The 15468-nt window shown below is 39.4% G+C and overlaps 1 protein-coding gene across 1 annotated transcript; it reads right to left on the bottom strand.

The window, feature by feature from the left end:
* Nucleotides 1-7439: 7439 nt before the first annotated feature.
* Nucleotides 7440-13471, bottom strand: LOC102775722 (5-hydroxytryptamine receptor 3E-like). Its single transcript, XM_035907786.2, has 11 exons — nt 13350-13471; nt 12030-12095; nt 10421-10578; nt 9846-9890; nt 9613-9722; nt 9147-9316; nt 8863-9023; nt 8344-8554; nt 8126-8245; nt 7867-7961; nt 7440-7664 (listed from the first exon to the last, which is right to left on the bottom strand). The coding sequence occupies exons 1-11, from the start codon at nt 13384-13386 to the stop codon at nt 7440-7442; spliced, it is 1398 nt and encodes a 465-aa protein (XP_035763679.2). The 5' UTR covers nt 13387-13471.
* Between the last annotated feature and the right edge of the window lie 1997 nt (nt 13472-15468).

Here is a 15468-nt window from a genome sequence, read left to right as displayed (position 1 = left end):
CATTAAATCAGGAGACCACTCTGTCGCTTCTGTAGAGTTGTCACTTGGCTGCAACTGAATGTCCTGAGCTGAAGTGGAAATGAAAGGACACCAAAGCATCACACCACAGCATAGGTCGCTCATTCTGTATCACCCCGTTCGCCCAATGTTGAGTCTGCTCCCTGCCTGCAAGAGATGCTGTTCACAAGTCATCAGTCAGCTATAAACTGTACACCCCAGCAACATCAAGCAGAGGCAAAAAGAAGCCAACACAAAATTATAGTTCCTTCAGTGGCCACTGGAGGATAGCCCCAAATGTGAGTGATTCCTCATTTAAAAATATTTGGACTTCACAGCTGAAATAAACAAAAATTTATTTGTATATCTGATTTTCCTCTTCATACAAAATGTTTTGGAATCTTTTGCTTGCTGATTTTTTTTTTATGCAAAACTAAACTCTATAAATATATATTGAGTATGTCAAAAATAATGTTTTGTCCACAGACTCAGGACAGACTGTGGACTCAGTAGTTTTATTTTGATTATTATTATTATCTTTTGATTTCGGGTTTATTCTGGTTAAGACTTTCTAGTTCTTTGGTTTTGGTTACTGTGCTTCCTTGGTTTAGTGTCTAGTCATATCTGCCCATGTCTTCCCTTTGTTCTCTGTTAGTATCGTGTTTCTGAGTTCTGTCAGTGTATCTTTCCTCTTTTACTTTGAAGGTCCGTGTCTGATGTTGGCGTGTTCAGTTTGTGTCCTCCCTGGCTGTATCCCAATTCAGGGTCTGCAGCCTTAAAGTACGCAGCCTCAACGGTCCTCAAGGGCCACGTACTTAAAGACCGCTAAGGCCGGAAGTGCGAGGCTTGTGAAATGGGACGGTCTAGCCTCCGTTGCGCTGCCCAGGTTGCCTAGCAACCATGATACTGACAGCTGGAAACGTTTCATACAGCTTTGTTTGACAGAAATGAAGGAGAAAATCTTTTGTTCATTTGTTTGTTTGTTTCTACATGAGCTTTGATCATTCTCTGATTAAGGTCAGCTATTGAACGGCGTACATTTTAAAGTAAAGGCTTTACAACCAAAACGTCACTAATATCACATAACTTTGCAGACATGTGGCCAACAGTAATGTTTTTATGTTCTTCGTTATTAAACATTTGCACATAAATAAGTGACATAATATTCAGTACTTACTTAAAGTTTAATCTTCGGGCGCCCCTTATTCGCTGTTCTTTTTCGGCAAAATTATCCACACCCACCGCCGCGCTAAGCATTCTGGGATATGTTGGGCCACGAAGTCTACACCGCCACGTCCTTAAAATTCAGGGAAATTAAGGACGCATTTGAGGGCCGCATTTCGAGCAGCCTTCGTCACGTCGCTGTGACGTAATCGGCCTTAAAATGCGGCCTTTAAGGCTGCAGACCCGGAATTGGGATACAACCCCTGTCTCGTCATGTTAATTAGGTTCAGCCATGTCTCCCTCCTGTGTGCAGTTTCCTCGTTTCCTTGTCCGAATATGTTATAGTGTGTGTTCTCTTGTGCTCGTCACTGGTCTGTCTGTATTACCTCTGCATATCGTCCCAAGTTCCACTCTGTGTTCCTCTGCAAGTAATCCTGTTTAGGGTTCGGATTCATTTGTTAGATTTTCCCAGTTTAGGTTATTTCTTCTCTGTCCTCAGCCTCTCCATTTCTGTCTATATTTTCACCATGTGTAAATAAAGCTCACTCATCACATCTAAGCCAGTGCCTGCATTTTTGGGTCCTTCACTCACATCTCCACATTTCTGCTGCCTTAGGCGTGACATGTCTTTCTAATTTTTTGTTATTTCAACTTGATATGTACCCCACACATAATTTTTTTTTTTAATGTTTAATTTTACGGTGTGCTTACACTAGGCTGCTGTGCCCAAACATATCTGACCCCCATAATCCAGAGGAGTACACTGGTTAGCAAGGTATGTTTGGCCTCAAGTTGTAGTATTCTGTGATATATACTGTAAATGATTTTCACAGAGGTCTTAAAGTAGTTAAATCACTGCTTATAGTCTGGTTGTTTATATTTTCACGTTTTTGTGTCTGTAGGGCTGTTTGATGACGATTTGGACTCCTCTGGGAGATGAGGACACACCCACATCTGTTCCATACTGCAGCCATTGATGGTGTTACAGCTCTGAGTCAGCTTTGGGCCATCAGACGCACACACTGGAAATTGTAGGCAGATAGCATAGGCCTGTGGATCGAGTTGAATGAGTCTCATTCATTAACATAGGCACAGCTGTAAGAACCAAACTGGCCATTGTACATAGATCATGTTTCTGATGATGGCTTTTCTATGAAAACGAATTTGTTTGTAAGAACAATAGTGAATGAAGCCCAGTGGTGTCTGGAAATGTTTCTCTGCCAGTGTATTGATACCCAGTTAATCATACCTATTTTAATGTAGAGGACCTTTGATATTAGGTACCGTGATATAATATGTGTAGATTATATATTCAAAGTCTTAACAATTTTACATTGCAGAACTTTATTCTGTTCCACAATTTATAGGCACGGTTCTTGCTGATTGAATCTCTGCTCAACCTGTTACTGACCTTTTGCCAGTTCACCTAACGATTTGAGAACTTTTTCCCCTGCTGTTTCTTTGTAATATTACACTGTAAAACTACCAACTTTTTGTGCAATGTTTCTGCCATCATTTTTAAAATGACCTAATAGTTTTCTTTTCGTTTCTTAAAATCGTACAGTTTCTCAGTTTAAACACATGATATTTTCTATCTTTAGTTGTGAAAAACATTAGTTGGATTTAGGAGATAATTCCAAATTTGGATTCTATTAACATTTTACACAACGTCTCAAATCTTTTGGAACTGGTTGTAAAAAGTGTCCATGTCGATGGTCCTGAGCCACATACAGAACTTCAAAATCTATTCGGCCACAGATTTCAAGATGTGGGTAAAAGCTTTCAGAAGTTCATACAGTCAAAATAGCAACATGAAAGAACAGGGAAGTGGGAGAGACCACAGTTAAGTGCTCCATCAGAAGAGCCAGCTGGGTCATGTTTAAGAAAGGCAAGACAGCTATGTTTTTTTTTTTTTTCCCTCATCAAGCACAAAATCTTTCATGGCAATTTCCAAGTTCCCTTCATGCTGCCATTTACTTTCACCACGATAAATGCATCCACTTTAGTCAATTACTGACATTATCAGCTCTACTTAGGTTACTGGGCAAATATCTTAAAAGGACATTAAAATAATACTTTTCCATTAGGCATCAGCATATAATGTTGGTTTATCAACAGCAACAATGTCTTATACAGGGAAGGATACAATAACAGTTGAATCAATTGCAATATGATATGAGATGGCATCATTTGCACACCCCTTGAAGAACGGCGCATATGTTTGACAAATTTCACAACCATTAAATGTTAGAGACGCCTCTGAAAATGAGGTTATGTTCACTTCTCAAGCAAATACGTCTGCTTGTGCTCACAGTCCCTACATTTCAAAAATAAGACAATAATAAGACAAAACTGCTAAGTGACACAAGAGGCTACGGCAGGGGTGTCCAAACTTTTTTCACTGAGTGCCACAAACATAAAAATATAGGAGGGGCTGGGCCACTTACTAGAAATTAGGTATATAACCTTAACTGTGTATTAAAGTTAGAAAAATCACTTAAAAGTGGTCGAATATATTATATTGTTGAATATAATTAAAGACAAAACTGCCTTCATCACAGCTTTCCATAAATGGATCTTTATTGATTTATTCAGAAAAAGCTTTGGTAGCTCATTCTCAGAACAGCAGCCTCAGATTTCTTCTTAGACAGAAGATTTACAGCACAGAGAAAAAACAATAAAGGGGAAAGTGGGACGGGTACATTTCAAGTTTGTTATTTAAGTTATTAGGCTTAGCAACACACCTATTAACGTTCGTTTGAAACCGTTATCAACATTAACAGACTGAACTGGACTTAATAACAGGAGTGCATATAATTTTAGTAAATTATTCTGGTGAGTATCAGCTGCGCTGGGTATGTAAATCGGGCCATCCAGCCGCAGTGCTGATCGCCACTCGTGCCAAAAATCCAGACAAATGTCACTTGATCAAGGAGCAGATCTGCATCAGATGAGATCAGCTGACTTTGCGTGTGCTGTCCACAGCGGTGTGTACTCTGTGTGTTAACAAGAAAAGCGCATATAAGAAAGTGGTGCGCAAAAGCAGGGTAGTGACAGTATATTGATGCGCATTACTGATATTTGAAGTATGTGTACCTGCACATTAACACACGGGTACTGTGGAATATATTTTTACTCACCTAAAGTGCTCGTGCTCTCGTCCACTCGCCGCAAAAAAATAGCAGCTGTGCTGTGTCTGTGGCATCAGTGCTCTTATCGCATGCGATGGAGTAAAAATCAAAAGCACAGCTTTATCAGACAGTTGCAGTTTAATGTTGGCTGACGAGTCTTCAACAACTGGATTTCTGGACATGCTGACGTTGTTGAAGTCCTGCACTTTTTCTGGGCACATTATTTCGGTGACTTTAACGAGGCCGTGTTTTATGAGGTCTCCATCTGAAAAAGGCTTGCCATGTCTTGCGATGAGTTGGGCGACCTCATAGCCAGTGTTGGGAAGGTTACTTTTAAAATGTATTCCATTACAGAATACAGAATACATGCCCCAAAATGTATTCTGTAACGTATTCCGTTACGTTACTCAATGAGAGTAACGTAATCTGAATACTTTGATTACTTAATATATTATCATGCTGTTTACAACTACATGAATGTACTATTGCTGTGATTTATTACTGTTACTGAAGGTCCGCGGCTCCAAACCGTAGTAAAGGGACCTCTGGCTAATACGGTGGGTTCTGTGTCGGGCTCATAGCCGAAAACTAGCTTTACTTTGTTGTCTGGGTCAACTTTGCTTGTGAGACAGAGAGAGGCGTTGAAAGGCTGCTCCAAAGGAACTTATTGTTTTTGGAGGAAAACACGAACACGGTGTACAGTCGAGTCTTAATAGCTTACTTACAACTGGGCTCGTCAGGCTCTCTTCTTGGCTGCAGTGGTTATTATTATATTTACATGCTTCCAGCTCCCGTTTTTGCTCGATGACAGCTCGTACTTTTCCTTTTTCTCCCTCCCTCGCTCACAGACACATAACGGGTATGGCAGTCCATTCTCCCTGCAGCACGGACTACACTGCCTATGATGCTACATTCTTTAGAGCTATACCTGTAGCATTCTGCCTATTAGCTTAGCACAACAACAACAGGCGCTCTCTCACCCAGGAAACACGCAGAGAGAGGGCGTCACCCTGTAACCATGGCAACCGTAACGCTGCCGCCTGGAACAACAGAACGTAGCTGTCAAACAAAACCCAAACAGTCCTGACCCGCCACAATATGAAACAGGGAAGTACCGCCGTGTAATCCATTTATTTCAACAAAGTAACTGTATTCTAAATACCACCTTTTTAAACGGTAACTGTAACGGAATACAGTTACTCATATTTTGTATTTTAAATACGTAACGGCGGTACATGTATTCCGTTACTCCCCAACACTGCTCATAGCTGGCTATTGTAGCCTTTTCCTGGACCTTTTGAGCACGAAAAAAATACTGTTGCTGACCCTGCAGGAGAGCTACCCTTTGCTTTAATTTCTGCTCTCGCTCAGCATCAGTGTAGGATGCATAGACCTGATGTTGGGTTTCATAATGACGTCGTACATTATACTCTTTCATAACTGCCACAGTTTCAGTGCAGATCAAACAGACACACTTCCCCTTGAATTCTTTGAAGAAATATTCACTCTCCCACCATGTCTGAAATTTTCTGCATTCACTTTCTACCTTTCGCTTCTTTGGTTCTGCCATGTTTGTAACTAACTTGGGGTAAATTTCTTCTGTGATTGTCCTTTTTGGTGGAGCAACTGCCTTGATCAACAGCAGCTCCCCCTGGTGTTAAAACTAAGAAGTGCAATACATTCAAGCAAAAGTTGAAGGCCATATTCTATTCTATTTATAAAATTACTTGCGGGCCAATTAAAAATGGTGTCCAAATTTGGTGTCCAAACTCCCCTGGCTTACAGGAAGGAAGAGAGCACCCTGACACTTTGGTGCCGAAGGAACCATCTTACCCTCAACGTCACAAAGACAAAGGAGTTGATAGTGGACTTCTGGAGATGTATAAAAGCACACACCCCCATCACCATCAACGGCATTGCTGTGGAGAGAGTGAGCAACTTCCATTTCCTAGGTGTACATCTGGTGGAGGATCTCACATGGTCAGTTCACCAAAGCAGTGAAGAAGGCGCAGTGTAACAGCAGTCTGGCGAGGAAGGAGCGGCTAGCAGGTCCAGCAGGCATACAGTGTGGAAGTTAGCCAGATAACTCGAAGCCAGTTAACTAAATCAAACAACAGACCTTTATTTGTTGTCAGTTTTTGCATGATCTTTGTTGGTCAAAAACCCCTATTAATGAAGACTTATGGACCGGAATTTGATGGTAAAAATACTTTCTTTTCGATCACTAAGCAGGGATATAGGTTTGGCTCCAGCAACCTTTAATTGAATAAGCGGGAAAGAAATAAATGGAATAAAAGCATATTATTACTATTATTAGTAGTAGTATTTGTGATTTGAAGACAACCAGTAAGAAGGCTAACTAAATATTGGCTGATAACTTACGGCAAAGCTGTGTAACTGTTATGTATATGTAACTGAATCAGAACAGTTAAAGCAATATTGAAATGTATTAGCTTTATTTTGTGTAGCATTTTCTCTCTTCTTTTCTTTGCCAAATGAACTTTGTATATTGTTTACATGATTGTTGTAAAAATTTTTTACAAACAACAACAACAAAAGCCAGTGTGAAAATGCCTATAATTACTATAGACAAACTACAACTCTGTTAAGACTGAAATGTATAATTATGTCAATTACATATGGTTGTATAATTTTAACAATTGTGACTGAAAAAATTAATAATCCCTTAAATTAAATTTTCTTCTACAACATATTTTCACATGCATACATATTTTAGAATTTGCTGATCCACTGGGATTTTCCCAGCACATCTGTTTGGTTTAGAGAGAATGATTCAAAAAAGACAAAATACCCTGTGAATTGCAGTTATCTGGGAGAAAAAAACAGAAGTACTTTGGGACAGCACATTAAAGTGAAAAAAGAATGTTTAAAAATGCAAATATGATATTATGTAGGTTTGTCCGTAGGCTTTCATTGGACTTATGTTCATCACCCAATAAAATGCAAATATATTGGAATTCATGCAAAGGGACCCAAATGGAGACTTTAGTGATGGTCTTTATAACTAAAATTTAACCTTTTATATAAGCAAAGCAGGAAGTCCACAAGTAACCAATGGAAACTACAGGTATAAAAGAGCGACTAATACATCATATTCATGTTAATGATTGAATATTGTTTTTCAAACTAGTCTTCAACATCGATCCACATTGAAAACATGATTGCTAAGAACACAGTGACTGCTGTCAAATAAAAAATCACAAAATACTTGTTGATTTTTTTAACCATTCTTGTCCAGTAGCCAGACTTCCTGTTGCTGCTGAGTAGAGTCACTGTTTTCCCGGTCTCCCGCAGCTCATCTGACACTTTTTCCAGAGCAAAGGCCACCTCTGTCAGTTTACTGCTGCTACCCTAAAAAAGGAGGTTTTGTAGAAAGGTAATTGACAAGATTTTAGGTCAACTCTTGATTTGACACACTAGTTTGTTTCCACTTTGATTAAATAAAAGTGTTTGCTTCTGATATATATGCTAGGGTTCAGGATAATTCTAGCATAATCCCTTTCAATAGTTTTGATATTATACTTTTTTGAAATTAAATAAAATGAATTCCAACCTTTTGGGTCAGAGATGATACAGACAAAGACACAGATGGTGTTTCCTCAGCAGATACCCCAGAGACAGAGGCACAATTACTGCTTCTCTTTATGTCTGGAGTAAGAGAAACAAAGATAAGTCAAACACAATTAAAATTAACTGGTGGATATAACCTGCCGTTGTGATTATTTAATCTGTGACTAAACACAAATCTGCAAAAGTGGTCGATAGAGTTTAAATCCAAATATTTGTAGAGTGATTGCTACTATCAAGCACACCTTGGATTCCATCTGTCTCATTATCTCGGGCTGCAGAGTCTTTGTCAAGCAGATGCATCACCAAAATTGTCTCCAAGAGGCTGAGCAGCATCAGAGAAAACCCCCCAATGCAGTAGACAGCTGAGGAAAGCAGCCAGCATTAATGTGGATAAATTACTTGATCACTCAGTAGCATGATTTATTCATTAAATGCAGTCAAATACACCACACTTCTTTACCTATAAGTGGAATTCTGTTTGAAGAGCTGGGCAAGAGCTCATTGAGAAGAAGCTGCATCACCGTGACAGCAAGCAGCACAGTGATTTTGAAGCCAAGTTTCTCACCTCCACTGTCTGATACAAGGAAGGAGGCTAAATCCAGAACCAAGAAGAAGAAGACTGGCAGCAAGAAATTAGCAATGTAGAGGACAGACCTCCTCTTCATGGTAATCTGTGAAATAAGGTGGTTAATCATCCTACTTCATACATGTAAAGCTTCATATTTTTTCACCGCTTCAGCTGCACTTTCTCACTCATTTTATAACTCTCTTCTCTCCCACCTACAGCCTGTCTCCACTCCTCCCTGAACTCCATGCAACATTCTTTTTTCTTCAACTTCTACCATTTAATCCTTGCCTCTGTCTTCATTTGCTTTCTCTTCTTGATATCCAGAGTCATCCTACTCTAAACAAAAACCAGGGTAATGGGTAACAGAACAGCTTTCATGTGTTCTGTGTTTCTGTTTCCAAAAATACTTACAGTGTAGACAACCATAAGCTGATCGAAGTCAAACTCATTGACAGTTGTGTTGGTGACTGACATGTTGACAAAGAGCCACTCATACTGTGTCTGCATAAAGTCACGAGACCACTCCGTGACTGTTTTATTGCTGTTGTTGGGCTGTAACTTTATTTCTGCATCTGAAGTCGAACATAAAAAATTATTGTGAGAAGATCAAGAAGGAAAGAATATATGTTCTGGCATGTGGTAGTGTGTGTTTATGAATTGTTTATGAACATTAACAGAACTTGTTATGTCCTCACCAGAGTACATAATAGACTTGAAGGATATGTTGCACTTCTGAAAGTCAAAGGGGAATTTGTACACGTGCAGCTTGCAGGTGCTCACCACCATCTGGTCATTCCTGTATTCGATCAAACCATTGTGGTTGACGCAGAGATAAGGACTCGGAGAGGCTTTATCCTTCTCTGTCCTGTGTGAGAAGAAATGAGAATTGATTATGTTACCAATGGCAGCATCAAAAAAAGACAAAACAAATACATGACATTTAGTTCTTTTCTTCTCTTTCGGTCACTCCTCCCACGTTATGAGCATTTACAGACTGTAAGCACTAAAAATGCTACTTTTGAGTTTTGGCTTCCTGCAAGAATCAAATCAAATGATGTACTGAACAGCCACATCTTAATTACAACCCACCTCAACATAATCAAGTGGAGAGACTGAGTGGGTCTTTGAGTGTGAGTTTATGCTTATATATGTCAAACTTACATCTCTACAATAGTTATATCGGGCATCCACAAATATGCAGTAGGGATTGTCATATCCTTAATTCCACAGAATTGATTTGGGTCCCACTTAATGTACTCATTTGTCCATTCCTACACAGGGCAATGGGAGGAAAGTGATCAAATCAAGAAAAAAAAATCAAAAGATGTAATTTCAAGCAATTTAAATTTCAACAATACAATGAAAAAAAATTGTATTTCTAAGAGAAAACTCACCAAATAAACCCAAATGTAAGAAATTAAGGTCTGGTCAATTTCTCTCTGAAAAAAAGAACAATGTTCATTTAGGTAGCTTCACACTTCAGCTAAAGCATCAGCAAATACATCTCTGTGAATTATTAATGTAGGGTCTACCTTAAAATACAAACCGCCTTGAGGCAACTGTTGTTGTGATTTGGTGCTGTGTAAATAAACGTGAATTAAATTGAATCTCATATTGGGTAAGCTATAAAATTTTCTTTAACCTTTACACTGTTGCTGCTTATCTGCAAGCTGCTTTTCAACCCGACTCCAGCTTCTTGTTTAGTTAATTCAGTTAATTGGCGATTCTAAATTGCCCATAGATTTGAGTGGGAATGGTTGTCAGATTGGTAACCTGTCCAGGCTGTACCCTGCTAATGCCTATGGTATCTGGGATAGGCTCCCGCAGGACTACATGATGGTTTAAATGATTATCTCCTCTTTGGCAGATGGGCCTTTTGCCATTAAGAAACACACACAAACTATTTGGCAATGAAAATATTCATTATCATTCAAAGAACACACACATGCACGTAGCTTAAACAATTTACCATATCCAGGATGGCATGGAGTTTCATTTCAAGCAACACATCTGTATGATGGCTGTTGTTTATAATGGGCCGGCTCATAGTGTACTTAAGACTGTCTTTGCTCAGGTTCAGGTGGCGTACAATCGGCTGAAAATTACAGAGTTTCTCCACTTCATTATCTGAAATGACATCAACACACATACTATATCAGCGATTTCTTTTATGAGATGAAAAACACAAAGAAACTCCCATTTCTGATTTTCAACAAAAAAAAAAAAAAAACAAACTTCAGAAGTCTGTTGCTCAACAGACATCATTATTGCTTATTAGCTTTTGGTGTATTTGCAACAGATGAAGTAATACCTCAGAACCTTTTAATCAAACCCTGATATATCCAGTGGCCTTTTGTCACTAAAAGGTCATGATTATGTTTTATTTAATCAATCCTTTAATAAAAATATTTTAAATAGATTGATATTTACAGACATTGATTATTCATTCATTATTTTCTCCATTACATAAAATTATTTGATATTTTAGTATTGCTGATTATTAGATCCTGATTGAATACTACATCACTTATTGGCATATTTAGTACTGTGCAAAAGTCTTGAGTCACCATCTTTTCTTTATATTTTGCTAAAAAAGTGGGCAATGGGTGGAGATACTATTGAAACAACTACAAACATGTGTGAGAATACAGTATATGAGACAAAACCAATTCTAAGAAGCTTGAAAGTCAATAATTTGGTATGACCACCTTTATTCTTCAACACAATCTGGACTCTGTTAGGCAAGTGTTAATGTAATTTCCTCAAGTAGTCTTCAGAAATAGTTATCAGGGCTTCTTGGGGGACATTCAAAGCATTTTGAAGGTTTGCTGCCTTTCAGTCCATTCTCTTTCAAGATGATCCCATACTATCTCAATAAATTTGTGATTTGGGCTCATGAAAGGCAAATCCATGACTCATAGTATCCCTTTTTGTTTCATATCCCTTTTTGTATCCCTTTTTGTTTCATAACTTGTTTAATATCCAGTTATGCTTTTTCAGCACTGGCAGGATATTCGGCATCATTGCCATGTTGAAAAATGAAGCTGTTGTGTACCAGATTCTTTTCAGATTGCATTGCATGGATCAGAACTAACAGTACTTTTCTCTTCATACTTGACAAGATCCCTAACACCATTCACTGAAATACAGCCATAAACCATAACAAAGCCAATCTTCCACTAAAACCATTCTGATGGGCTTTAGCAAAATGGCAGACTGGACTAAAGGATCAGTTTCATTTTCAAATTTTTCAGATTTTAAGTACACATTGCACACCATGCTGACATATGTCTTTGCCTAATAGCTCTTTAAGAATTCCTTTGTTTGGTGAAAACATTTTTGATGTCCTCAACTGTGTTATCCTGTGTTTTTGTGAGACGCAAGTTGCCTCTTTATTGGCCTTGTCATAGATCAGTAATAAGTGGGCTCACAGAAACAAGAGAACATTTCTCATAAAATAGTTAGGTCCAAAGACTGGACTGAAAATGAGTGAAAAAGCAGTCAAAATAAGGGGTGGTTCAGACGTTTGCACAGAGACAGACAGACAGATATATAGATAGACTGTCTTTACTCTGTACCTCTGATAGTGGTTTCATTGATCATCTGTCGATCGTCTTGTAGCTCTGAACTGGAGCCATTTTCACCTGGCATGGAAGAGTACAGTAATTTATGCCTAAAGGTATAAAATATCCAGAAATGTATGTACAGGTTTTAAATAAACATTTGCTTCCAGATGATGGCTTTGCAAGGAAAAGCCTTACACATTTCAGCAACACAATCACATATTCAAAAATTTACATATTGTATCTATATCATCTTTCATAATAGAATGATAGACAAATCCAGGTGGTGAACTGGCAACCATGCAGACCACACATTTCACCGAATGAAAATATTTGGTGCACCATGGAACATAAAATACAACATAGCAAAGCCAAGACTGTTTATCAGCTAGAATCCCATATTAGACAAAAACAGGACAATATTTGTCTCAAAACATTTGAGATGATTTGCTTCCTGAGGCATAAAATGCTTTGCTGTCACAGTGAAGATCACAACCTTAGTTTTGGAATACATCCAGTAGCAGCTTACAGGAACAACTATTCCTTCCCGTGCTTGGACGAGCCATAACCTCTGGCTCCCAGTTATTAACCAAATTTCCAAGGTCCGATTTTATTGCCCTGGCTTCTGTTCCTATTGTTCCACTAATGTGAATAAACAGAATATTTGTTTGTTTTCATCTCAGTGCAAGTGGTGCTCCAGCAGGACTTTTTCTTTTCGGTTGCATTTTCAGTTTCTTTAATGTCCCTAAAATGTCCCTAAAATTTATAGTGAAACTACTCTTTAAGCTGGTTTACTCCAAGATTTCATACCAAATTAAACATCCATCTATTTTCTTACACATCCAGTTCAGGATGTTGGTGGGGCTGGAGCCTACACCAGCTGACATAGTGCCAGAGTCAGTGTGCATCATGCACAAGTTGCCTGACTGCGGTAGTCTATGCACACAGGGAAAAAGACAACATTCACACTCCTATTACTAATCTGCACATATCATAAGGTGAGGTAATGAAAATGTTGGTATTTATGTGCTTTGTGTTGTCCAATAGACCGTTTTCATTATCCCCGTATTGAGGTTGCAGCAGAAATTTTACAGAAAATATCTATCTGGGTTATCAGAAGGCAGGCAACTTATTCACCAATATTTATTCATTTTTCAGTCTAAGATGCTGGTTTTAGTAAACTGATTAAATGTGGAATTTAAGCAGCCCCTCTGCTGAAATACGTTTTATCTATTCCAAGTAAAAACAGTGATGTTAAAAAAATATAATACAACATTTTATTTAAAAATTGTCCAAATTGTCATCTGCATTTAAATTAGAATGATCTCAGCTTACCCACAAGTAGCAGCAGCAAGAAGAAACCTGCAATCATTGTAGCCTTGAGTGATCAGAGAGCATCTTCACCCTCTCTGCGCTGTTCAGAGATTCTTCCTACTCTATTGATGTCACTGTCCTGCCCTCTTCTAGTGCAGAGCAAATGTAAAGACCAATTGTGTTTCTACCCGCATATCGATCCTAACACAGTGGGATCAGCACACTATGCATCAGCATAACAGCTGATATAACAGCAACTAATAAAAAAATGTTTTAAGTTGAGGCTGCAAAATTAGTAAGTAAAATTAGTAAGCTTCATGTTATTAACCAAACTCTTGATATACAGCCCAAGCTTCTATCATCCTAGCATCAGTCAGGTTGAATAGTTTATTTTCTTGCTTCTTTGGATAAATTTTTTTAAATTGTTTTCGGCCAAAGGTTTCAGATGCTTTTGTTTTTGTTGTTGCTTCATCCATTGTTTTTTTTTTTTCTTTTAGGAAAATGGACAGTAGGGTTAATCATTAAAAGTGAATGAATCAGACTGACATCAGTTTCATTTAAATCCAAACAGCTGAAGTGCATTAACATTAGCTTTTAATAAAACTAAATAAAAAAAACAATAAACTTCAAGATACAGTGACTAAATTGTCTTTTTGAGCAGATGTTGTCACAGATTTACTTGATTTTTTTTTCTTATTCTACTACAGAAAAAAAATACATCTTTATTGTTCTGGTCTTCTCTATGAAACTAGAGGACTCTACAGTAATCCAAACACACTTTTGGAGCATTTGTGATATATCCAGACAATAAAGACAATAAATAAAAAGCAATTCATGTTCAGGTGTATTTGTTTAAATAATAATGTAAAAAATGTGTCAGATTGTGTCCTAAAGTTACTGTTATTAAGAGATCTTTGAAAAATATCTAGACAACTGTACATTTCCTTATTAATGTTGGACAGGATGTGGGTTGGAAAGCTCTTAGATTTTCACATATTCATTAACCATGGCAGTACGAGATACCAGTGAGGAGAACAAACACTGTTAAGTGCTCCATTAGAGGAAGTAGAAAGATCCTGTTTGAAAAAAACAAAAAAACAAAAACCAAGTTATTTATAATGAATTTATTGTTGCTGCACTCAGCTCAGATGTCAGTGAACAACAGTTGTTTTTTATGCTAATATTCAGGTTATTCTCCTCCGTGAATCGCAACCTTATCGTGGTGGGGGGGTTTGTGTGTCCCAGGGATCCCAGGGGCTATGTTGTCTGGGGGCTTTTGCCCCCTGGTAGGGTCTCCCATTGCAAATTGGTCCTGGGTGAGGGACCAGACAAAGAGCGATTCAGAAGACCAAGGGAACAGTTTACCCTGCCCGGGATAGGGTTCCCGAGGGCGAGCGTCTGGTGGCCGGGCCTTAGTCCATGGGGCCCGGCCGGGCACAGCCCGAAGAGGAAACATGGGCCCATCCTCCCGCAGGCCCACCACCCGCAGGAGGCGCCATAGGGGTCGGGTGCATTGTGTGCCGGGTGGCGGCCAGGAGCGGAGGCCCTGGCAGACTGACCCCCGGCTGCCAAGACTGGCAATAGGGACATGGAATGTCACCTCTCTGGTGGGGAAGGAGCCTGAGTTAGTGCGTGAGGTTGAGAGGTACCGGCTAGATATAGTCGGGCTCACCTCTACGCACGGCTTGGGCTCTGGAACCAGTCTCCTGGAGAGGGGCTGGACTCTGTCTCAGTCTGGAGTTGCCCCTGGTGAGAGGCGGCGGGCTGGGGTGGGTATTCTAATATCCCCTCGGCTTGCTGCCGGTACGTTGGGGTTTTTCCCGGTGGATGAGAGGGTTTGTTCCCTGCACCTTAGGGTCGGGGAACGGGTCCTGACTGTCATCTGTGCTTATGCGCCGAGTGGCAGTTCGGAGTACCCAGCCTTCTTAGAGTCCCTGGGGGGGTGCTGGAAGGTGCTCCACCTGGAGACTCTGTTGTCCTGCTGGGAGACTTCAATGCTCACGTGGGTAACGACAGCGAGACCTGGAGGGGCGTGATTGGGAGGAACGGCCTCCCTGATCTGAACCCGAGCGGTGCTTTGTTATTGGACTTCTGTGCTAATCACAGTTTGGCCATAACGAACACCTTGTTCGAACATAAG

Source organism: Neolamprologus brichardi, chromosome 8, assembly GCF_056152115.1.
Source record: "Neolamprologus brichardi isolate AB-2024 chromosome 8, ASM5615211v1, whole genome shotgun sequence".
Classification (NCBI taxonomy): Eukaryota; Metazoa; Chordata; class Actinopteri; order Cichliformes; family Cichlidae; genus Neolamprologus; species Neolamprologus brichardi.
The sequence above is the reverse complement of the archived record's forward strand: the minus strand, read 5'-3'. Positions and strand labels throughout refer to the sequence as shown.